This window comes from Cataglyphis hispanica, chromosome 24 (assembly GCF_021464435.1).
Source record: "Cataglyphis hispanica isolate Lineage 1 chromosome 24, ULB_Chis1_1.0, whole genome shotgun sequence".
NCBI lineage: Eukaryota > Metazoa > Arthropoda > Insecta > Hymenoptera > Formicidae > Cataglyphis > Cataglyphis hispanica.
Window position 1 is genome coordinate 4181976 of NC_065977.1, and position 27245 is coordinate 4209220.

General features: G+C 31.7%; 1 protein-coding gene across 5 annotated transcripts in view; it reads right to left on the minus strand.

Moving 5' to 3' along the window:
• Positions 1 to 24583, minus strand: part of LOC126858197 (tubulin polyglutamylase TTLL5) — a 211659-nt gene extending 187076 nt beyond the window's left edge. For 3 of the 5 annotated variants that reach the window (XM_050608330.1, XM_050608328.1, XM_050608326.1), the window contains exons 1-2: positions 24178 to 24582; positions 20113 to 20307 (exon numbers count right to left, since the gene is read on the minus strand). In XM_050608330.1, coding sequence (XP_050464287.1) covers positions 20113 to 20300 — 188 coding nt within the window. In that variant the 5' untranslated portion in view covers positions 20301 to 20307; positions 24178 to 24582. Of the gene's footprint in view, positions 1 to 20112; positions 20308 to 24177 lie in introns of all 5 variants that reach the window. The other 2 variants (XM_050608327.1, XM_050608329.1) reach the window with 2 other exon arrangements.
• Positions 24584 to 27245: the final 2662 nt, after the last annotated feature.

A 27245-nucleotide genomic window follows, 5' to 3' on the forward strand; every position in this document is an offset into this window, starting at 1 on the left:
GAGGATGAGATGACGCTCAATTGGCACTCTGAGCGAATTGGACACATCTCTCCTTGAGAGGATACCAAGCTTAGGGTAGTGGGCCTGGACGCGCTTCAAAGGCGGCATAGGGCGGCTGTCTGGGTTCCGGGTCCTCCGGTGCCTGCGGCGGCGGTCCTAGTTGCTGGAGAGGCAGAATCCGGGCATCGCCACGGCCACCTGGCAGATTTTCGCCGAGAATGTTGGGGCTTCCCCTGAAGGGAGGAACCTCATTCTCTGCATCCCGGAGTCCATCGTCCTCAAGTTGAGTCTTAGGATTAGCTATGGGCTCGAGCAGATCACTGTGGGTCTGCTCTGAGCTGGTAGCAAGGCGATGGGGCAAGGAAAATCCCAGCCAGCATCAGGCCCTCGAGTGGATATGGCCAAGGTGGGTTTCACCCAGATTAACTTGCACCACAGCAAGAGTCTTGGCTGTTTTAGCCAGGAGCATGGCTGTGGTGCATACATGTATCACCCTAATGCAGGAACCCTGGGTTTACAGAGGCTGCATTAGGGACAATGCAGTCTGTGGTAAACTCTTCAAATCTCCCACAGAGCCCAATCCCAGAATTGCAGTCAAGGGATTGAAAGCGCAGTTCATGCCGGAGTTCTGTTCCAGGAATGTTGCGGCGATCATGGCGGATCTTCGCAGATCCAACATGATTGAGACCAGAAAGATGGCGGTGCGCTCAGCGTACTTTCGGCATGAGGAGGAAAGCTCACTTCCGTCAGGGCCTATGGTCAATCTAGTGGAGTATTGCCAGGCCAAGGGGCTGCCGCTGATTGGGATGCGACACTAATGTGCACCGCATGGTTTGGGATAGCACCAATATCAACGATCGGGGCAGAAAGTTTCTGGAATACCTAGTGGCCATTGACCTGGCGATCCTGAACAGAGGCAACGAGCCAACATTTCAGAATGCTTAAGCGTGAGATATTTGACCTCACCTTATGTTCTAGGAATCTGATTCCGGAGATTGTCGGGTGGCAGGGTCTCATCTGAGCCCTCCCTCTCCGATCACAAGCAGATTGTCTTCAGGCTCGCCAATGTGAGGCTGTCTGAAGCTATCTATAGAAGAAATTCGAGAAGTACGGATTGGGACTCATTCCGAGAAGATATCTCCACTGGTCTGTGTGATTTTCCTAAGAGGCACGGAACCGGCGCCGAGATGGAGCTCTGCATGGACCATTTACAAAGAGCTTTAATTGGTAGTTTCGAGAACAACTGTCCAGCAAGAGCAGTTCGCTCTAACAAGAGGATCTCTTGATGGGGACTGCAAAGGCTCAGGGAGGGGGCTCGGCCTGGAATAGAGCCAGGAACACGGGTCGCCCGCTCGACCTCTATCGGAGGGCCCAGAAGACCTATAGGGACTCTGTAGTAGCCGCTAAGAGAGAGAGCTGGAGGAGGTTTCGGGGCTTCCAGGCTCTGCAGAATTCTGGTAAGAAATCTGGAATCAAACCTGGAGGCAATACGCCTCCCGGATAAGGCTAACTCTAGCAGTACACTGGTAAATAGTGATATGACGTCCAATGAGATAAGTTTGTAATCGTCTTGTATTAATTCGTTAATTTTTTTACAAATTGATGAGTTATTGTTAATTTGACTATTGGATGGCACATATGTATTAATTATGTTGTGTAAGAAAATGGCCAACATAGGGGACTATTTGTCAAAGAAATAATTCTCAAAGGACAACCCGATTTATATATTTTTAGTACGCAATACGCTCTTGGTAAAACTCCAACGGTGAAGTTAAATTTTCTATAAATTTCATTTGTTATGTGTCCGGAATTCGATCTCGACGAGATCGCCCGAATCTTTTAAAGACATTCAAGTTTAAGCGAGAAGCGGTGTGTAACGTGAATCCGTAGGTCCGCTGGAGGACAAGGAGATTTTAGAAAAATCACGATGGATGCACTCGGATTTTACACCTTTAATGATTACAAAATCTAGTATATAATAAAGTACATAACTTAATATATAACTAAGTATATAACAAGTAATAATCAAAAAAACGAGGCGCTTATCACAATGAGAATTTTATGCTTGATTGCATGCAAGAATTTTTGTTGAGAATTTATAACGATAACGATGAAAGTTTACACGAAACAAACAAATATGATAACAGTAACGCAAGAAACTGATGAGTTTTGACCATCCTGAATCGTTGTCGAAGACAGACTAAATCGACCGCTAAGACTCGAGATCAAGCGATATCCATAATAAGCGTTTTTCGACGTAGAATGTTCGAGAATCTAGTTGTTTATCACAGTTTCTCATCAGGACAAACACTGAAAGCGACGCTGTTTATCCTCGCTCATGTTATAATTTTGGTTATTACCATTCAAATTTGTCGACTAAATTTACCACTTTAATTTTGCACATTATGTATTCATGTTTTTTCCACTTATTGAGAATATTGTGAGGATGTCTAACGAGTTTTTTGATTGGATTCTTTTTTAATATGGAATAAGTTTTTTGTCTTAATGCATTCATTTAGTCTAAATATTCGATTTTATTGAGCGCTAAGGTGACATTGTTTTTATCTGCTCTCGTAAAAATCATATCCACATTTTGAGATATAAACGTCCGTGCTGCTTACGTAGCTTCGACGAGCTTCTCGTCAAGAAGAGAATTTTTGGGGATTTGACTCTTGAAATTGTTGATGATGGGAGTTCTAATGCGAATGGTAGTGCGATATATATTTCATGTTAATACCAATGGACTCTTGAATAATTATACAAACATTAATTTTTTTAATTAACATAAGTCTTATATTTTATTTAATGGCTAAATTTCACATTTTAACTAACAAAAAGCACTTTTCCCACGTACTTTGTAATGTATTTCAAATTTATTTTACTTCTAACTAAATATTTATATAAAATTAACATTGTATCCAATCTATTATTTCAACAGATACTAAAGATGGTCCAAATCAGAAATCGAAACGTATGATAAATAAAGAACACAACAAAAATTCACTGGAGCACTGTTTACAGCCCCAGACTCTCAATAGCTCAATATCCTTCTTAATTATTGAAATACTAATTAAAAAATTTCGGCGAATGTAAGCGCGCGTTTCGCGCGGCTAGATTGTGGAACATACACTCTAGATGTGCTAGTTTCGCAGTGTCGAACGGTAACGAAAAGTTTGGCTTTGCTAAAGAATACGTGCGAAGCCTGTACACACTAACATTATTACAGTTTCTCGTATCATCTTTCTTTTGGTTGTACGCTTATTTTACCTTTTTTTAATCACTCACTTACTACTTTTTGCTCGTCAACTTTGCTCGTTACTTCATACTCCTCGCATATTCGCTTGCATATTCACTCGCGTGTCTCTCTCTTTTTCTCTTTCTCTCTTCTTCTCTGCTAATACATTATTATATTTTTTCATTCACATTATTTTCTTTTTTATGCAAATGATTATTATTCTATTTTTTGTCTTCCTATGATAAATTTGAAATCATAAATTTAAAAAAATAAATTAATTTATGCATTTAATTTATAAAACATACATGACAAACGCAGTAAGTTAATTTATTTTTCTATTTTGCTATTCTAAATACATAATATATTCTATATATACTTTTTACATTTGCAATAAAAATAATTGGTTAAACTCCTGTTTAGGGGAGGTAGCCCCAATGATCTTGACCTTGACATATGTTGTTAAGGTCATGACTCTGAACATTCAAAAGATTTTAGCCGCCACTCATTGTTTATTAAAAAGTTATCAACAAAAGAATTTCCACGAATTATATGCAATTTTCAGACACATGTATATTTTATAATATAAATTTCTACTAGATTCATTCATTGATTTCAATGACTTTGATATATGTTGTCAAGGACATAATTCTGAATAACTTTTTCTTCTAATTTAATCGCCGCTCATTGCTTATTAAAAAGTTATAAACAAAAAAGTTATTGACAAAAAAAGTTTGAAATATACCAAAGTACATGCATGAATAGGGCGTGCGCACATACGCACGCATGCACACACACACAACACGCCCACGCACACGCACACGCACACACACACACACACATACGGGAGAGGGTTGAAAGAAGAGCCTTTGGCCCCCCTCCCGCACCTTCCCGCCTATAGACAGCGTGGCTCTTGCTTTACAATGTAGCATGTACTTTATAATTTGTAAAGCAAGATCCACCCTGCCTACCGACGGGGAGGGTGCGGCAGGGGGGCCAAACGCCTCCCCCCCGTGTGTGTGATTGCGCGCGCGCGCGCTTTCTACGTTGAAAATTCTTTTATTTAATAACTTTTTAATAAACAATGAGCGACGACTAAAACCTTTTGATTGTTACTCAAGACAGATACCTTGTATACATTTGAAAAGAAATCTTCATCGATCGAATGGTTAGTATGTTGTATTATTCTATAACAGGTGTCCATATGCAAAATATAGAAAGATTGTCAAGGGACATGAGAGCAAATATTCCCCGTTATGGTACACATGATTATCATTTTACAAATTATGTTGCTGAATTTTTGTTTAAAAGAATTTATGATTTTAATGAACGCATTGATATATGCTTTCTTTGATATAATGACTTCTATGTATCATTTAAATCAATCGATCGAATAGTTAGTATGTTGTGTTATTCGATGTATAATCGATCGAAGTCTGTTGTGATATTTTATAGCAGACGGTTGGATAATTTGAACTATCAATACGCGTTTACACGAATTTATTAATATGACGTACAATTTTGATGTTTTGTGGAATTTTTTATGTGAAAAGAAAGTCATTCGTAATGAAATAACATTTCCAAGATGTCAAAATTTGTTAATACTAGTGAACAGTTCCGAAAATCATTTATTTCATTGCACGAGAAGCTATAATAAAGCTATTAAAGGTCGAAAGCGACGAAGAGTAACGTGCAATTTTAAACTCAGTACATTTCACGGAACATGGTTTGCACGAACGCACATGGAGCTAACAAAAATTTGCCGTTTTGTTGCGTACTTTTTAATGCTACTGCCACTACGATACACATTTCTGAAAAATGAATTAGAGTTAAATGATAGTGCAGTAGTTGATTGGACGAATTTTTGTCGGTAGGTAAATAATATACTTTTCAGTTTATTAATTTATTATTCGTAAATAACATTGCACGTTTCTTTGTTAAATCAATTCTAGTTGCTTCAACAGTGGCTTTAACTAAAACAAGAGCCAATTGGTGGAACAAATAAAATCATCGAACTAGATGAAGCAAAAATAGGCAAAAGAAAATATAATACTGAACGCATAGTGCGAGAACAATGGATTTTCGGTGGTATCGAGAGGAATAGTAAAAAACTTTTTATTTTGCCTGTACCTAATCGAAGTGCCAAAATGCTATTGCCAATTATTCGGAAATATGTTGCTCCTGGCTCAATTAAAAGTAATGAGAATTATATACATCGAACAGTGAACCATTCAATCAATTTTGTAGATTCAGGTGTCCATATGCAAAATATAGAAAGATTGTCAAGGGACATGAGAGCAAATATTCCCCGTTATGGTACACATGATTATCATTTTATAAATTATATTGCTGAGTTTTTGTTTAAAAAAATTTATGATTTTAATGAACGCATTGATATATGCTTTCTTTGATATAATGAGTTCTATGTATCATTTAAATCAATCAAATACAGTTTAAAAACAAAGAAAAACAAAACTAATTTTACTTTGTATTACAAAGTACATTACTGATAGCACATGATCAAAATGAACTAAATAATATATGTAATAGCTATATGCAAGATATTCAAGTTTCATGCAAAAGACTGTCAAGTTCAACACAATTCATAGATGTCTCAACAAAACTTTAAATATATTTTATTATATAAATATTACATTTTTTTAAGAATTATATTTAGAACAATTATTAAAATTTTGAAAATATATTAATATTAATATATGTAATAAATTTAAGATAATAATAATTTTTCCCCCTAAGTTATTATTGGATTACAAGATATATTAATGTATATATAAAATAAATTTTTTATATATATGTATAGTATATGTAGTTACAAAATAGCCAATACATTTTCAAAATTTTAACAATTATTTTAAATGTAATTCTCACACAAAATGTTTAACGTTTATATAACAAAATAAATAAAAAATTTTTTTGAGACGTCTGTGGAATTGAACTTGACTCTACTGCGTGCTAAACTGAACATCCTTGCACTGAGCCATCACGTATTTCTTGTAAATGCTTCCATGTAACCAATATTTATGCAACAGATGTATCGATGTAAGAAATCAAGATAATATACTTATCGGTCTTTAAATCTATAGTTGTTGAAAAATAATGTTAGGCTAAATTAACTTTTGTGTTCTCTTTGTGTCGCTCTATTGTGCTGACGATATATAAAATATCGATAAAAAAGCAACAAATAAAAAAACAATAAATTATCAAATCTAATAAAAGTGCCCGTGCTTTATATATACCGTATATTAGTTTACTCTATGCACTATTATTCTACCGTTATTACTTCTGCAATTACTTCTGTTATTATTGTTATTATTATTATTATACAATTTTTAATCATATTTTTATATATAATTTTTACATATTATATAGATATTTTTTACATATTATTGATACATATATGCACATATATGCATGAACAAATATAAAATTTACAAAAAGTGAGCGCTTGTTTGCCCTTGTTTGAGAGGCCAAAAAGCATTTTCAGATCGTATCTTGACCGTAAAACAATACGCTAAAATGTTAAAGAAACAAGGATCACGTGATTCTCGATTCTTTTCTATCCTTTCTCTTTGTGATGCGCGCCCGTATGAACGATACAATGTTTGTACGTACATACACTTATACATCGAAATTGAGAATTTATTTGTCAGCATTGATAATCTTGAAAACACAATTTTACATTGTCACCGCGCGAGGTCTTCAATATCAATTCGGAGTTTGTCATTCCTGTCGACCATTAATTGGCGATTGTATTAATAGACTATATACCATATACGTACGCGAAACATTGAGTCATCGAAGCGATAGTACTTATGAAGCAGCATGTAATTCCATAAAAGTCGAATCTCTAGAAACATGGCATCGACGTTTGGAATACTTGTACAAAAGGTATCTTTTAGAAGCGATCAATCGAACTCAAGACATCAAAGAAAAAAATAAACTGTGACATATGCATGAGAGGCCATTGGAAATAGTTCACTCCGTCGTATGTGGCTCTATGCGCGTCAAATCGCATGGACAGGCTAAATATTTTACCATTAACGAATGTTCTAAACAATATGAGGTATTTTTTTGAAAACCAAAAGTGAAGTGCTCAGCACATTCAAGAAGTATAAGGTTTTGGTTGAAAATCTGAGAGACAATGAATCAAATATCTCCAATCTAAAAACTGAAAAAAATACAAGAATCTTAAATTTGATGCCTTCATTGTCTAGCACGAAATCGCAGAAAGAGTTTTGATACCATACCATCCGGATGAAGCAAGATGGATGCCAGAAAGGCACCGTTGAATAAAAAAACAGAACTGATGTATCTTGAGTTGTGGAACATAGAAGCGAGATATTATTTGCACTGAGCGTCAAATGGTCCATTCGAGTCGTGTCACTAGCACGAAGCGATTTCTCGCTACCTTGACGTCGGGTTGGTTGTGATTTTTATGCGACCCGATTAGAATAGTTCTGACTCTTCAACGTTTAAGTCGAGAGTTTTTTCTTTTAATAAATCTGTGATTTGTATTGATAAAACTAAATACTTGTGTACTTATTAAAATACTGGATATTGTGAGATACCTTTTGTTGCAATCAGAGCTACCAGTATCTTTTTGGACCGTTTCAGTTACAAACTATATTAGAAACAGAACCCCAAGCACTAGTCTAGACGGGAGATACTCTATGAATGGATCGAAAACGAGCCAAACATATCACACTTTTGGGAATTTAGATGCAAACTATTCTGTTTAGACAGAACTAGGCAAAGGAAAATTCGACTCTCGCGATAAATTAACAGTTTTTCTGAGATATTCAGAATCTTCAAAAGACTACAGAAACTGGTTAATCAAAAAGAGGAAGATTACATCGTCACGAAATGTAACTTTCATGAAGTTTTCCACATGTATCACGACAATTCTTGAATATTTTGTATCTGAAGATCTGTATTGAAATGAAAAAACAACAGAGTCTTCCGAAAGCGAATGGTGGAGGTTGAATTAACTCTTCTAAAAGCTTATAAACCGGAAAATAAATCAGATAACAACGTCATCGAATGTGAACAAGATCCCGATGGAAATTTATATTCATCAATCAAGAAGAGGACTTGGTAAGCCTCGAATAATTCGCACCGGACTGAAAAGGCGGACTCAACTTTAATATTGACTAATCCGAAAAAAAAACAGAAAATGAAGAGCCATTATTTGCAGGCTAAACCGAAATATCATTCAAACATGTTATGTCCAATGCATAAGATTGGTGACAAACCATAAATTTAGAAATAAAATTTATTCTCAAGCACAAAACATGGCAGTTGATCAATCGTCCAAAGGGCAAGGAAGTTATCACAAGTCCATTTGTGTTCCGAAACAAATACAACTCCGATAAAACTGTAGAGAGGAGAAAGGCTAGTAGCAAAGAATTTCGCAGTCTTAGATTTCACTACAACGAAACCTTACTCTTATAGCGCAATAAATTGAATTCGTTTGTTGGCATTAGCAGCTCAAGAAGATATACGCATTCAATACTTAAATATAACCACAGCCTATTTAAATGGAGAAATTGATGAGCAATTACTCATGCAGCCTCCACTTTTAGAAGAAATCTTAAATTTATTTAGAATTGATGGAAGACCGACTTTGCTATGTGACCTTGAGAAGAAAAGTTGATATCATATTAAAAGGATTGCAAATCGGGAACAAAGTATTCGAATAAGACATTGTATTAAACTTCGTCAGACTGGAAAATTTGGTACAAAAAAAGACAAATCTTTACGAAAAATTGAAACAGAACCGACAAATGCCGATCAAATGCATACCGTTTGAAGGAACAAAAAGGATTTTCATGTATCTTTATTTATGTTAACGACATCATGATAGTGTCAAAAGATATAAAGAAATCTGAAGAAATCAAATCAAAATTAAATCGTAATTTCGATATAAAGGGCTCAGAGGATTCCGTGTCTGGATGACGGAGAGAGGGTAGGCTTGAGTGTGCTCATGGGAAATTGCATGGGGTGTAGAACCAAGAAGGAAGATAAAGCTGTAGAAGGCATAGAAGGAGAAAGCCAGAGAGAGTGCAGAATGAGAATGAAGAGGAAATAGAGATGGTCAAAGAGAGGAAGGTCGGAGGTAATGGTTTCATCGAAAGCAGATGACAGGTTCGGACAAAGACATAAGAAGTATAAAAACTCGGATAAAGCAGAAATTGGCTCAGAAGTCGAAACCTCAACAAAGCACAAGATGTCAAGGATCAATAAAGATAAAGACAAGAAATTACAGTCGAATCAAACATAATGTCGAGAATCACTCGTCAGATCAGATAATGCTGATCAAATCGAGGGCATCCGATATCTCATAAAGTATCGAAAGCGTCCGTCGATGAACAATAAAATCGCGTCGGCTAAATCCGGCAAAGATCAGAGATCATTCAGGAACGATCAGATCCGCGTCGGATCAGATCCGGATCAGCTCGCGGATCCGAAAATCATCCGACAATCGGCATCCGACCAGATCAAAATCCGATCGCGCAGATCGGGATCCGGCGGTCAGGCGCTCCGGAATCACATTCGCTTGCGCTAGAATCACAATCGCGCTTGCAAATCCGGCTCGGGCAATCAGATCAGGCAGTTTCGCTCGTCGACTTCAACATCCATCAAATCGCTCTTTGATCAAGCGCGAATCAAAGCATCGAGTCCAGGTCGCGCATATCAGCGTCGGGATCAGAATCCGGAGAAATCTCAGATCAGAATCAGAGATCAGAATCCGGAATCATCGGCAAAGAGATCAGGCATCGTTCAGTCGGACATCGAAGTCAGTCGTCGACGAATCCGATGCGCGGCTGAATCGACGCTCAGCTCGGATCAATCAGATCAAGATTTACTTTCGCCCTGAAGATCGACGATCAATCGGCACGCTCTGATGTCGATTCAGGATCGTCGACAACTCGCTCATCACTCGAGATAAAATACAGCATCGGTCGAGCATCAGAACAGGTCGCTGCAAGAACAGTCGGCGAACAAGGAAAACAATAAAGAATCAGAAGAATCTCTGAAGTCACGCGAAACGACAAAGAGGATCAGCTATGTAAACCTTATAGGCAAGGACGAAATAGGAGATGGATTGAGAGCTGTATAAAACAGATAAATGTCAAAGTATTATTGTAATTGTATTTGTATTTGAGAACTGTGTAATATTGAATCCCCCTTGGGGGGGGAGCAATAAAAACGCTATTCTATTCTATTCTATTTGATATAAGGACTCAGATGACACCAAGTATTGTATAGAAATAGAAATCTGACGAAGAGATGACAAGGTATTCATAAATCAAGGAGAATACATTGTAATGGGACGCTTCACAAGAGTGAGTCCCGATTGCACACATTACAGATTGGACACAACAATATTTCCCGATCGGACACAGAGCCGAATGAACACAGGCCCAATTGTTTCCTACGTGAGAAATAAATTGCGCGTGAATCCAATTTCGGGGAATAAAAAAAAGTTCATATAAGACAGCACTTATCAATACATAGATATGAGTTGAATCTCACGTGAAAAGTTGTAAACCCATGTGAAACTTCACTTCGCATGAAAAGTTGTAAACCTATGTGAAACCTCATTTCGCATTGAAAAGTATATGCGTAGAGGCAGTATGTTCTGCCTTCTCCCTACGGGGGAGTTCCATTACCATTAAAATTAGACACATAGGTTTGTCTTGTACCTGCTTTTCATGGAAAATTGTAAACCCATGTGAAATCTCACTTCGCGTAAAACCTATGTTAAAACCTCATTTCGCATTAAAGTGCCTGTCCGATAGGGTCTATGTTCGAACGAATCTGTATTCAATCGGATCTGTGTCCGATCAGAAAATATTGTCGAGTTCAATTTGTAATGTGCACAATGGGGCGATCCCCTTGACAAACAGTGCGATGCGATACGTGAACAGCGCAATCGGGATCAAGATTTGTGAAAGATGAGACACGTAATAAACTGTATTTGAAAACTAATTATTAATTTGCCTCCTTCAGCAATGGTCAAAGTTATTTAATCCGTGAAGTTATGGAGTGCGGTGGTTAGTCGGGCGCGCGAAAGAAATTGTAGGCGTAATTCTTGGGCGCGAGTCGTGATACTGTTCGGTCGACGCAATTATAATTGAGTGCGTAAAAATCGCATTAAAAAGAAATGATTTTGTAGGGAAAACTTTAAGCTTCACATTAAAAAATCGAAAATTTTCGCATATTTTTTGCGAAGCGCGTGACAGGCCCACAAAGAAGAAAATGTACTATTTTATTTAACTCATAGTTTTCTATATATAAAAATTACCAAATTCAAAAATTTAAAAAAATAATGACTTTTCGAAAATAGAGATTTTAGGCTTTGAAACTTTGGTAAATATGCATAAAAGGTTACATCTCACCGATGACTTTGACCTTGACATATGTTGTCAAGGATATGACTCTGAGTAACTTTTCCTTAACTTAATCAAGGGTCTCTTACAGTTTTTGAGATATTTAAAGTTAGTAGTGAGATTGTTTAAGTTTCACAATTTTAATGTATCTTCTATTATAAAATAAGGAAAAATAAAGTTTGTTTACGTTGTATTTGCGTAGTTCACATGGAAAAAGTGTTTGTTTACATTTCCGAGACGAAGCTCTTTGGGGTTTTTACTTTCTACGCAAAGCGAGGTTCAACGCAAACCTATGTGTCTAATTATTTAATAATGGAGCTCCCTCCCCAATAGGGGGGGGGGGCGGAACTCACTGCGTCTACGCATATACTTTCCCATTATCACAACAATTGTGGGACGGACTTTGTTTTGCTTTGTAAAGTATTTGCGTGCAGTGGGTTTCGCCCCTAAGATGGATTTCACTTTCGAAAGGTATTATCTAAACCAAACCATATTTTAGTTTTAAATCAGAAATAGGTTTGGATTAGATTATATTTTTCGGAAATGGCACTCCCGGGAGAAAGGGGTGGGAGGCGAAACATACTGTTTCTACGCATATATTTTTTAATGTTAAGTAAGATTCCGCATGAGTTTATAACTTTCCACTTTATATTTACGCATTAAAAAGTATATGCATGAAACAGTATTTTCCGCCCCTCCTGTGGGGTAATTCCACTATCAAAAAATTAGACACATAGGTTTGCGTGGAACCTCGCTTCGCATAGAAAGTGGAAAAATCCAAGGAGCTTCATCCCCGGAAATATAAACAAACACTTTTTCCACGTCTGCTTTACACAAATACAACGTAAGCAATTTTTTATTTTTCCTTACTTTATAACAGAAAATACATTAAAACTGTGAAAATTTAAAATTGGATATCTCAGAAACTATAAGAAACCCCCAATTATTGTAAGGAAAGTTACTCAAGATCATATCTTTGACATGTCAAAGTCATCGGTGGGTTGTAATCTTTTATGCATATTTACCGAAACTTTTTTTAAATTTTATTTGTTTTTAACAAAATTAGAGCTGCCTGAATTTTGTCAATTTTTTTTTTTAAATTAAGTGTTCCTCTAATTGTTTAAGAATTATGTACAATAAAATTTAAAAAATTGATAAAATTTATTATTAATAAATACTATTTTTTAACATTTGCTAATATAACATTTAATTAAATAAAGTATTCTGATTAATATCTTTAAGTGTATCCATTGAACTGCTACAACAAAAGATGCTGTAATAATTTTGTAATATTTTGAACTATGTATAATATTATAATAGAAGGACGTTTGATACATAAGCGCGCGTTCACACACACACACACACACACACGCACACACACATTCGCACGCACGCACACTCACACACACACGCGCGCGCGCGCGCGTATACGCACGCGTGCGCATCTACGCAACACGCACACATGTTATTTATTTTTAGATAAATTATCCAAAAACGCAACAAAATTGTTCTATTAAAAAAAAAAATAAATAAATAAAAACATGTATTTTTCTGTCCTTCTGAAAGATCCAGTGGACGGCACTCTATACATGTAATATAAAAAAAATCCCTTAATGGACTCAATGTCTCAATAGACATTGTTTATTATAATAATAAAATAATAAAATATTGTTTATTACAATAATGTGGTAATAAGTGTAGCAAATAGACGATATGTCTATTATTTGTTACTATTAAAAGGTGGATAGTGCTTATTTCAGACAAAAAATCGTAGTTTAATTAATATAAAAATTGAATCTGAAATTTCGTAAATTAAATATAATTTAGTTTATTATTTGTTTGATTATCGTTTGATTTAACCGTTAGGGCTGTATGATATAACATTATATAAATGTGTATTATATTAGATATTATATTTATGAGTCTGAAATTGCATAACTAACCAATAACTTACCGGAAATACTTATGCAATATTATCTCTAATATTCAGTTTATTGTACTATAATATTAATATAATGGTGTTTACTGTAAAATTTCAAATAAAAAAAGAAATTTTTATCACTATTTTGAATAACTTCTCAAGAAACAATTTATAACTTTATGTGGATCAATTTGTATATGTAAGTATGCACTCAAGGACAGAAATGGTGTCTTTCGGTACTTAGATATATGATAACCGAAAGCGGTGTCCAGCCAGCGTGTGTCCTATAACTGTCTTATTTGCATTCCCTGTATTCAATTGAAATGAGTGAGACATATATAGAATATTATTAGTTATATCTTGCATTGCTTTCTCTCTCAATTATTATATGATTTGCGATACAACATCGAACATCTTTTGTTTTGATTATGGTTAGATTATGCCGAAATATAATTTGAGTTTATTTTTGAGTTTTTGCATAATTATAAATAATAATAGTGTTCTATAATGAATAAAAATTGTCTTTTCTTTATATTATTGTGCATGAACATTAATACAATATTTGAAGGCTCTTCCCTCCTTATTGACTTTTATTTTTTTTTCACTATTAGTGCGTATCCTTGTTCCTTTTTCTGACTGTCGGCCATTACTGCATAAACAAAACAATTATATCTTTATTACTGCACGATGAATTCAAGCCAAAGTGTTACAACACCCAAGAACTTATCTCTTTCGGAGCTTCCCATGGATACATCTCCTGACATTATTTCCATAACTTCAGAAGCCTCTGACAATATACACGCTATCCCATTATTTCTGAAGACTGTCAACACGGATAAAGCTCGCAACATCAAAAAAGCTACAGCAAAAAAGAGAACAACTCCTATTGCTTTTTCTGAACCTCATATTATCAAGAAAACAGGATTTGCGACACCTGATTCTCACCTTCTTAGCAAATATGCAATTGATTCTAAACCTCTTTTTATTGTCCACATTGAGAATTTATCTTCTTCATCTTTTCTTCCCAATCATCAGGTACAGGACTCATCAGCCTCTGATTATCTGGGACATAAAAAAGTGGTAATAATTTTAAAAAATCTGAACCCGAAACGTATTATTGTCTTTGATAAACGTATTTCCAATTATATCGAGTTGTTCAAATCCGCGTTTGATCTTAAACCTTCGGACAAGAATAAATTTTCCGTTTTTCTTCTGATAGTTCTGATATTTCTGCAAACAAGTTTTGTGATTTACTTAATAATAACATTAATCGGATTTTTTCAGGTGAATCGCTTATGTTCCTAATTATAAAGTTATTAATCAATTTATTATTAAAGGCATTGATGATAATTACTCTGCGGAAGAGCTTTAATTAACTCATATTCACCCTCCCCTTGAATGAAATTCTTTATAGATTTCTTCTTTTGAGATAATTCGTTTAAAAAAAAAACGTTTGCAGTAAATTATATGATAACTCTTTCACCATTAAATGTATTGGTTACTCTACTACTCTAACTTATATATTGTTCGTTTTAGATCCTCTTTTTGCCCTACAAGTTTTATCATTTACATAGGCAAACGCTTGGTACTTGAACCATTCAAAAGGTTAGGTAAACACTACCAAAAATATAAACACTTTAGTTACGTTTCAAGAATCTATCGTTCTCCTGATTCTAATTCTGTTTGTGTTAGATGTGGAAAAAATTTATAAACTCATGATGCTGAAAAATGCATTATTGATAAACCCAGTTGCAGTAACAGAAACAAATTATTGGACTTAGAACATGAAGCCTCTTCTACTTCCTATCCTTTTTTCATCAAGCAAAAGAAAATTTTAAAAATCATATTGTAATATTTCATAAATTGAGGCTGAAGCCCTTTTGGACAAGAGAGGATCTAAATTTGTCTAATCCAGAAGGTTAGATGCCCTCCCTTGGATATCCCGCTTCTTTCTTTGCATGATTTCCTTCCTTCTTCTCTGTCCTCATACAGTTAAATTTCTTCTTCAATTTTCAAATAATTCTAAAATAAACAATAATTTCTCTATTTCTCAATCAATTCTTCAAAGATTTTTCCTTCTCTTTCTTTTACAAAAAGTTCTTCTTTTATCTTTTCTTCATCTTCTCCTCCTTTTTCTTTTTCTGTGATATCTTCCTTTCTCTAATTTTATTTTTAAATCTAAAACAATATCAAATACAAAAACTTCTTATTTATCTCAATCAACTCAAAACAAAACTTCTAAACTCATTTTCAATTCTTCTTCTATTACTAAAGAAAATAGACCATTCTTATCCACCTCTTCTTCCTTTTTACTCCTACTAATTCTCCATTTTCTTTACAATCGCATGCAGAGTTTTTCAACTCATGAATCACTGAATCACTGAATCACTGAATGCCAAAATAAATTTTCTTCCCTAAAACTTGTACATCGTGATGTTTTGTGTGAAATAGGGCATGCCCTTCTTAATAATGATTTATGCATCTAACTCTTTTATTTTTTTTTTAATTTTAATTATATTAACAATACTTTCAATATTTTACAATAGAATTGTCCTTCCTTATTAAAAAAAAATTCCTAATTTTCTTTATATTTTAGAGAAATATAAAATTAATATTGTTGCTCTTTGCAAAACTAGATTAATTAATAATCTTCATCTTTCTTTTGCAAATTACGAACTTTTTACTCTTAATAGTAATAGAGAAGGAAAAGTCTCTTCTTATTGATAAGAAATATAGATTTACATCTATTTATTATAATAATAGAACTTTTATGTATTGTGAACGATATCGAATGATCTTCTTATGGATAAGATTTGAATTGAGACAAACGAGCATATTTACATTTGCTCTGTATACAGTCCTCCTTGTGGTAGCAACAATGCTTATTGAACTTCATATATGGCACAAGATTTTGCTTTTTTGTTCTTCATTAGAATCTGTAATTATATGTGAAAATTTTATTGGAAAAACATCAAGTTTAACGGCCTGATGCTAAGAGAAGGAAATTAGAAACAGCGATCATAAATCAAAATCTTTTCTGTCTCAATAATGGCAACAACACATGGTCCTCGATGGATTTATCTTCTGCCTTAGCGTTGGATGTTATCATTATTTCACCATTATTGGCTAATAGATGCGATTGGCAAATCTTTCAATCACGGCAACGATCTTTTTTCTATTATCACTAAGGTTAACAACATTATCTTTTTTTATATCAAGAATCTGCTGAGAATCCTTTCAAGAGGAATACATTAAACCATCTGAAAAATTCTTGATATCGATAACCTTGTTACTACATACAACAACCCCTCATCAATGTCATTCATCAGGCTTTGTGCAGTGCTGGAGCTGTTAAACATTATGCGAACATCATTCGAAAAAAAGCTCCTTCACCATGATAGGATGATAAATGCTATGATCTCATTCATAATAAAAATCTTTATTTTAAAAGGTTTAAGGCAAATCCCACTTCTGACAATCTTAACAATTATATTAAGGCTAGCAAACTAGCTTCCAAATCTTTCTCTAAGAAGAAAAAGGAAAAATTTAGAGAATTTTGCTCCTACCTTAATATTAATACGCCTATCTCCAAAATATGGAAATACGTTCGCGCTTTTTCCAATCATAAACAAGATATTTCTAATCGAATTATGATCCCAGATAATAGTTTCTTTAATGCCTTTGAAAAATTAGCTCTACTTAGCTCGCCTCAAATATATTTTTAGATGTTAAAAGCCTTCAAGCCCTTTCTTTTAACGGTGATAATTTGGATTCGATTTTCATGCTGCCTTCTTTCTGAGGAATATGAAGATACCATCACTTCTCTCAAGATCTACACCAGGCCCAGATTTTATTAGCAACAAAATTATTAAAAAATTTCCTGTGGGATTACATTCTATTATTCTGAAGATTTTTAATTTAATGTTTTACAAGAGTAAATTAAAATTTGGAATGATTACTTTATCATTTTTATTCCAAAACCTGGAAAAAGGGAGCTATGAGATCTATTGTTCTGTCCAATAATCTCCACAAAATCTTTGAGAAATTAATCTACAAACGCCTTGAATAGTGGACTGAGAATAATAATATTTTACCCAATTTTCAATTAGGCTTTAGACGAGATCTTTTATGCATTGATAATATTGCTATCTTTACTACGGATATTGGAAAAGCTAATTCCTAACGTAAATTTACTGGAATTGTATTTCTTGATCTAATAGAAGCTTTTAATAATGTTATTCCAGAGTTCTATTTATTCAACTAATCAAATATGGAATTTCTGACAAAATGCCTTCATTAAGGCTACTATTACTCATAGAAACCTAACTGGATTTGCAGTATTGCACAGCGAAGATCCAAATAACTCCTGGCCTCCCTCAGAGTTCTATTTTAAATTTGATTCTATTTAACTTTTATTTATCTTTAATCAAATCAAGTCTTTCTATTTCTGTTAAGATTCTTATGTATGCGGATGACATTGCGATATATTGCACCCACAGTAACTTGGAACACATCAGAGATCAACTTAATCTTGCACTAAACTTAATCTAGACTTCAACTCTTTTTGGACTCCCTTGGACTATCAATCTCACCATCTAAATCAGCATACACCATCTTCTCTACATTGAAATTCAGAAATCTGCGATTATTTTTGAGACATAGTTATTTTTCTCTTATACGCAATGAACAAATATTTTTTTCATGGACTCTTTATTTTTTGGAAATTTACCTGGATCCGGAGCTCAATTGAAAAGCACATGTTACCAATTTGAATAATAAGATTGTATCAAGAATCAACATACTTAAAGCCATTTCTGGAATTAGATGGTGCACATCCCTCTATACTATAAGTTATTTATAAAGGCTTTATTAGATTTATTTTAGATTGGGGATACCAACTTTTTCATCCTGTTGTGGAATCATTATATTTGAAAGTAAGCAGATTACAATCTGCTTCACTCAGAGCAATTTCCAGCATGATGTGCACTACCCCTACTAACGTTTTGCTAGATGTAAATGAATGCAAATGGAACAACCTCTCAAAACCAGATGACAATTTTTAATAAAAAAATTTATTTGCAAAATTTTAGCTTGTTTGTCTTATCCTCTCTACTCAACATTGTCTCAAATCTATCATTTACAAGACAATGAGAGATCACTTTCAGCTGCCTTGATAGACACACACCTGATATATTCACAAACCTTCAATCAAATTGAACAATTTAATATTCTTGTTTATTTGGATTTCCTTTATTCCATTAGACATTTCAAACCTCTAATAGATATTGATTCAGGTTTCCGCATCAGAGATAATGGAAACAATAATTTATTTGATGCTTTTAGTTCTTTATTGCAAAATTTAAATGCAGAAGTTACTTTTAATACTGACGGCTCTAAAGCCTGTGTTGATTTTTAGGAAAGAGTTGGCTTTGCAATCTTTTCTCCAGAGATCAATCTTTCTTTTAAGAGAAGAATTAATAATCACTCTACTATTTTTGAAGCTGAAATTTTAGCTATTGAAGAAGCATTAAAAATTATTTCTTATAAGAAATTACTCAAATCTGTTATGTTTCGGATTCTTTAAGTGTTCTCTCTACTTTATAATCCGCTGACAATTTTCATCATACTATTCTTCGTATTAAAAAATTACTATTTCTCAGCTCGATCTTTTTGTCAAACTTATATGGGTTCCCAGTCAGCATGATATTCCTGGCAACGATAACGCTGATTCATTGGCCAAAGAGTCCCTGCCCCATTCCTGCACCTCTTCCTTATAAGTAAATGTCACTATACACATCTTTATTCTAAATTCAAAGAAACCGTTAAAGAAAATGTGACAGAAATCTTATTGACTGAAAGCTTTATGAAAGACGTTAGATATTTAAAAAAAATAGATGTACCTCTATCCCCCCATGGTACAAGAGATTTAAAGAAGATTTAACTTGCTGTATCATCTCTTTAATTTCAAGACTCAAGACACAACATGCGGTTATAAGTTCGAACCTTTGAAATATTATCAAATATTATCTCATTTTCCAAATACACATGTGGACACGCCTTTCGAGACTTAAATCATTTTCTTTCACAACGATTTATCTGGTTCGCTTATATCCACATTACTAAATATTTAACCGTTAATTACTTTGAATATTCCACCTATTGCCTTTTCTACCATCCCATTTATAAAATCCTTTCTTTTACTAAAAAAAACCAATTTACTATTATAACTTTATTCAAGTTCCTTGAATATTTCGAACATCAAGTGGTATATAGACAAATTCTTTATGAAGCCTAATCAGCCATTCTTTCATCCCATTACTTTCATCTTCGTTATTTGATCTCCGTATTTCAAGTGATCGTTCACGTGCGCGTTTCGTGCGTATGCGTGATACTTTCGATTGTCACATATATATGTATATTAAATCACCGAAGGACACTATTCCTGTCCTTGAGTATACATATAATATTATGCATACGGATGTATATGCTTGCTTGCACACGTGTGTATGAATATATTATTGTATATGAATATAATTTGTACTCACTTTTCTAAATTATCAGATCTATGGGGTTTATATACAAAGGTCATATCCAATGTTTCCTCACTGCTATTAGATAACTGCGACACAGCGGAAAGACTAGAAGAGGACATAAGCTCTTTTGAACATTTCCTTTCCATCCTTTCTATTACATTAATATTATCTTTTTTGGTATTGATTTTTTGAGACATCATGTGTTATCTGAAATAGAAATAAAATTAGGAGAAAATTAGGAGATAAATAAAAAAATGAAGTAAATTTTAGAAATATATGAGTAAAAAATATTCAATAAATTTAATTTTTTTGGAAAGAGGCAACAAATATTTATATGATAAAAATTGACAAAACTTTATACAGCACGAAACATTATCCTTTTGATAAAAAGTACAAAAGGCATATTTCTAAGTAATAAATGCTTTGAATTTTGTCGGCCGTCTTTTTTGATTCCTAAGATATGCGATTTTAAAATATAAATTTTTGTACATGTTTATATCACTTTTAATTATATCTTATAATACATATGTATCTCACTAAAAAATATCTTAAAAAGGTAAAAGAAGTACGCCAAGTATATAAAAAAATATCCCTTGTATGCAGCAAAAAGTTGAAAAAATATATATCTTTAAAAAATAAGCGATAAAAACATTTTCCCTTAAAAAAAGTGAAATCAATAATTAACTAGCCAAGTATTTAAAAGTAATTCAGTTTGCGAGAATTTGTAATTTGAAAGATTTTTATGGTGGGATATCAAAATTTTATTTTTATAGGAAAATATAATAATGTAGGAAAATATATAATGTATTATACATGGATGTGATTTTTTTAAAGATTGATTCAATAGAAAGGAATATTTTTAAAAGGAGTTATATAAACAGTATATATATTTACAAGGCTTATATATATATATATATATATATATATATATGTATACACACACACACACACACACACACACGCACACGCACACGCACACACACACACACATATACATATACATTATATATATATATATATATATATATATATATATATATATATATATAACATTTCACATAATCACAATGTATTTTTATGCTCAATCTCTTATCGTCAATCACTTAACAGGTTTTAAAACAATATTTATAATTTTAATAAGATATAATTTCATTTTTATAGATATATATTTAATAGAAGTTAAACTGTATAGATATCTTATAGATATAATTGTAATAAAGAAGTTAAACTGTTTACAAACTGTAATATCAATAATAATATCAATATCAATAATAATAAAATAAATTGCGTAAATAAATAAATATCAAAATATAGAAAGCAATAGAAAGAAAATTCTTTTTATTACAAATTAGATGGACTTGTTTCATATTTATATATTTAATATGAATATGAAACAAGTTCATTCTATTAAATAAACGCATACATATACACAATATACATAAATCTTTCTTTCTAAAATCTTTTATAAGAGGAGACATAAACAGAAAAAATTAAATATTTTATGCATTTATAAATTTATTAAATTTGCTTATATATCGCAACACAAGAAGACCAAAGGGACAAATTGATTAAGATTATTAAGTTTATCATGGAATAATTGCAGGTAGAGAAGTGATTTCTCCTACTCGAAGTCATATTGAGTTAAGTTAGATTACATTAGCGAAACTGAGTGAATGCTTACACTTGAGTGAATCAGTACATTATCAATTAAGATATTTATGATAAATACATTGCAGAAAAATAATATGAAAATAATTATGAAAGTATTGAAGGAAGATTTAGACTCCTCCTTTCTTCGATAACGATAAACTAAATATATTTATGTATATTTAATTTTTATATATAAATGTAATTAATGCATAATCAATATATTATAGATTAATTTAAAAATTAATAAGCAATGAGTTTATATTAATATAGCAAAATAAGTCTTCTTGAAATTCTATCAAAAATATCAAAATCACATTGAATACACATTTTTATTAATTGACTTCATATAAAATAAATAATAAAATTATATTGAAGCATGTTTATAGTGTCTACAAATGTTTTGTGTATTTGTAATTACTCGTAACTTTTGATTCTGAAAATGTGAACGTTTATTTATATTTTATATATGAATGTAATTAATGCATAATTAATATTTTTAAGTCACTTACAAATGGTTAAACAACGAATTGCATGTTCATGTTATTATAACAAAATAAATTTTATGAGAATTTTATCAAAATTATTACATATATACAGTTAAATTAAAAGCATTTGAATTAGAGCTTAAAATAGAAATGTTAAACATTAGTCAAAGAAGAGAAATAAGGTAATAATTTTGTTTATAAATGATATAATAAAAGTTATTTTTTTGAACTATATATTTTAAAGACAAGACTTATTTAACTTATTCAACTTATTTAACTTTTTTGACATGATAGTTGAACTTATCTTTTTAATGCAATAAGAAGTGTAAAATTAATGGTTTATTCATGGAAATTAATAATTTATTCATATAGATCCTTTTGCAATATAATGTTATCGGAGGGCATTGAAATATCTGTCGACAAATATCATTGACAAAAGAATTCAAATTTGAATCAAAATGAGAAAAAAGAGTCGATGAATAATACCGAATTACAGGTTTTGTTAGATTAGAAGATCGTATAAAAGGTTATATTAATTTAGCAACTCTATTGATTAAAACAGAATCCTACGATGCAGCTTAAATAATGTAAAACATATTTTGAGATGTCAACAAAATGTTAAAATACTTCCTACGAAAGGTGTTGCAAAGATCTTAATCTTCTTTTCTTTTGTTATATTTAATAATTTTTAAAATGAGTTATATATATTCTTGATTTGTATTTTGCATATGAAAAATTCAAATATGTGTGTTTATTGTGCATATCATAGAAACAATATTGATATATAAAGGAGGATCTGTGAAAGTTTATACAATCTTTCTTTCTCTCTCTTTCTCTTCATTGAATTCAAAATTCAAATCCAGAAATAAAAATATTTACCATAAAATTAATGATCTTAAAGCATAAAATTGTTAAAAACAGAAAAAAAAACATTTAAACTTTTAATTTAATTGATTACTTTTATTATCTGCTTTTATATCCTTTGATGGATTTCTAGTTTCAACTACATCTAACATTTTATATAGGTTTATGTCTTAATATTGTTCTTACACAATCTGCACAATATTTAATATAATACACATATATTTAAATTTTCCATATGTAAAATATAAATTAATATATAAAACTTATTTTAAAAGAATATTATATATATAATTAAATATAGCAAATAAAAAGAAAATTAGAAGTTTTGCAATATCTTTCTTAAATAGTGCCTTAACATTTTGTAATTGACATCTCGAAACATTTTCTAAAGCTGCATCGTAGGCTTCTATTTTAATTACCGCAACTGCCAAATTATTAAACTTTTATATTCTAATAAAAACTGTCAGTCAGCATCACTATCCAATTCTTCTTCCATTTGGATTCAAATTTGAACTTCTTTTTATCGATGACAGATATTCCAATGCTCTCCAATAACATTATATTGCAAAAGGCAGTTTCATCCGAATAGACCATTAATTTCCATGTTCATGTTTCTCATTGCTTTAAAAATATAAGTTCAACTATTATATCAAAAAAAATTAAATAGATTATCTTCTCCTTAAAGTATTTAGTCCAAAAAAATAAACTTTTAAATAAGAATAACTTTTTCTATATAATTTATAAATAAAATTATTACCTTATTTCTTTCCTTTAAATAACGCTTAACATTTCAGTTTGAGACTCTAACTCTGATGCTTTTAATTTAACTGTAAATGTTATATCTTTGATAGAATTTGTTTTAATATAACAACATAAGCATGCAACTCATTACCTAGCCATTTGTAAGTGATCTAATAATATTAATTACACATTAATTATATTTATAGATAAAATATAAACAAACACTCACGTTTCCATTAATATAAATTCACTGCTTAGCTATTTAGTAAGTTAGTTAACCTAAAAATCAGTTTTACTGATGTAATATAACTCAATATAATCAATTAAAAAAAATTACTTGTCTTTCGTGCACTATTGCGCGTTAATGATTTCTTCTCATTTTATCACTTGTCTTCCTTGTTACACGATTCCGAGATGCTCATCAATTTTCGTCTCTTCGTTTTATTATTCCGCGATATTCGCTTATAATCTTACATTATTATCTTGCGCATCTTGCACGCTTTTTCTTCTTCTTTGGTTTTTTAAATAGCCACGTCCGATCTGGATATAATCATTCCGGCCCACCTTGCACGCACATACACAAAATTATCTCTCAAGGCGTATTTGCCATAGACTTATAGAAATAGATTACGCGTGCCTGTAGAAACACAGTCTTAAACATTAGAAAGGAAGAGCGATAGCGGTCGGATCTTTTTCTCTTTCTAATCGGCTGCGTGGTGGGGAGAATTGAAGAAGAAAAGAGCGAGAGTGCTGTCAACTGTCAACTGTCAAATGTTATAATGTATGTATGAGCCCATAAATGTACATCACATATAGGGTGTGTCAAAAGTTTGGATACATTCAAATATCTCGTAAACGTTGTCTTTTAGAGAAAAATATTTCAGACAAAAGTTGTAAGGCTTAAAAAGACGCATTTAATGACTGATTTAATGAATGACTGATTTAATTAAAAAAATATTAATTTGACTATAGATGGCATTGTCAAAGTCAGATCAAGGTCAACTTAAAATTTTTAAATAGAAACATCCATTTTTTATTGCATATTCTTATAGCTTATCTCGAGAACTTTTTAAAACACTATAATAAAGTATTTTTTTATTAAGTATTTTTTAAGTTATTTTATATCTCAATCTGACATATTTTAGTATAAAATATAAAATATCTCGAAAATTATTTAGTTTTCGATAATTATATCGTAATATTTATGTACAGAATAATAAGACGAATCAAATGTGTACAGAAAATAATTGTTTTAAAAAAAATGCAATTATTTGCAATGTATTTTTTATAACAATTATTTATCTTTTTTTAGATATAAATTAAGATATTAAGTTTTATTGAAAAAGAAAATAATAAAATATTACAAACCAATATAAAAGCTAATCAAAACGAAGAAAATAAAATAGCAAATGACATATATACAATATTTAAAGAAAATATTACAAATAGCGAACAAACAATTTCGCTTGAAAATTCACTTAATTTGGACAGGTACACTAAAATATAAGTACATGAATTATTTTGAATTCAATCTTTATTAATAAAACAAAATATTTTTATTTGATATTTAGTGACAAATATGTTCAAGAAGCAATAATACCTATTGAATCAGAAAAGCAATTTTTGAAGAACGATAGAAAAAAATTTTGCACATTGAAGAGATTACTTTAAAAAAGAAAATGTTTTTTGTTGAATTATTTGTTGTTATAAAATATTATACAATGTAAAAATCCGTAAATATTTAATATTTTTATAGTTAATCTATTATATATTTTTATTTGTAGAAAAAGTGTTGAACCATTAACAAACTCAAAAAAATTTTTCAATTCATGTTTTATTGGAGATTCACCGTGAAGATTTTACTTCTGATGCAAGTTATAATATAGAGAAAAATTATTATCAGGAATCAAAGAAAAAATTAAATACAATAAATCGACTAATTAATCGATTAACAAAAAAAGTGGAAAACTTTCAAGAATTATTAACTGATCTCAAAGATCTAAAGCAGCCTTAAATGCTTTACAAATAAACTCTAATTGACTACCCGCAAAAAATGTTCAATTCAAACTAATTTAAAAAAAAGTAATCCGAATCGAGAAAAAATTAAATGCAAGCTATACAAAAATTATTCTACGATACAAAATTTTGTAAAAATTTTAGCTTATAGTTCATCTATATAGCCATTTTTTCAATATTTTATTCTTCAAATATGCATAATTACAAATAATGAAGTTGATTATTGTTAAAAAATTGAATAAAAAAGAACGCTATTGTTAATATTTCTTGTTATTATTGCATAGAATAAGCACCGATCATTGTATTTATATTTATATTTATGTTTTTATCATCGTATTTATATTTATATTTATATTTGTATTTATATTTATATTTTTATCATTGTATTTGTAATTGTATTTTCATATTTATTAGTACACTATACTACTTAATTTATAAATTTTAAAAATAAATTTAACGCGATATTATTAAATTGTGTAATATTATCTACATATGTAATGTATAATCGTTGTTTATCCATTTTTTTTCATATTACACATATGTGCGTTGAAAAACGAGATTAATATTTTTTTATGTGCACACGAATTTTATATTAATCTGCATAAATCCGTTTATATAATATATATATATATATATATATATATATATATATATATATATATATATATATATATATATACACAGGGTGTCCGTTTTTGACACCTGACGTATGAAGGTAAATTGGGTCGAACTGAGTCGAAAAGTCCTATACCATTTTGCAAAATTTGCAAAAGTTTTTGCGTTATTAATTAAAATATGTGAGCTAATGAGCGCGTTGGAAAACGATAGGCCAGTATCGGCAGGCATGTTCGACGGATTACTTGTGTACGTCTCTTAGTAACAAAAGCATCATCTAAGAGGTGGAGTCACGCTGTCACCTCTTGCTTAGATAGCTTCGTTGCTAAGAAACATACACAAGTAATCTGTCGTACATGCCTGCCGATACCGGCTTATCGCTTTCCAACGCGCTCATTAGCTCACATATTTTAATTAATAACACAAAAACTATTGCGAATTTTGCAAAATGGTATAGGACTTTTCGACTCAGTTTGGTCCAATCTACATGTATTACAATGACTTTTTAAAATATGTATTGCTATGACTATTTAAAACGGGGAGGCTTCGTTTGCCTATATTCCCGATTGCCTACAGTTTCGTTTGCCCACAACGTTTTGCCGATAGCTTCAATTGCCGACATTCCCGATTGCCTACAGAGCGATTGCCTACAAGCATTATTGTACACATATAAAAATTAAAAATAATAACGTACGTTTGTACACATGACATTATTGTGCACATACACATTGTACACATGACATTATTGTGCACATAATATACGAAATTCATATT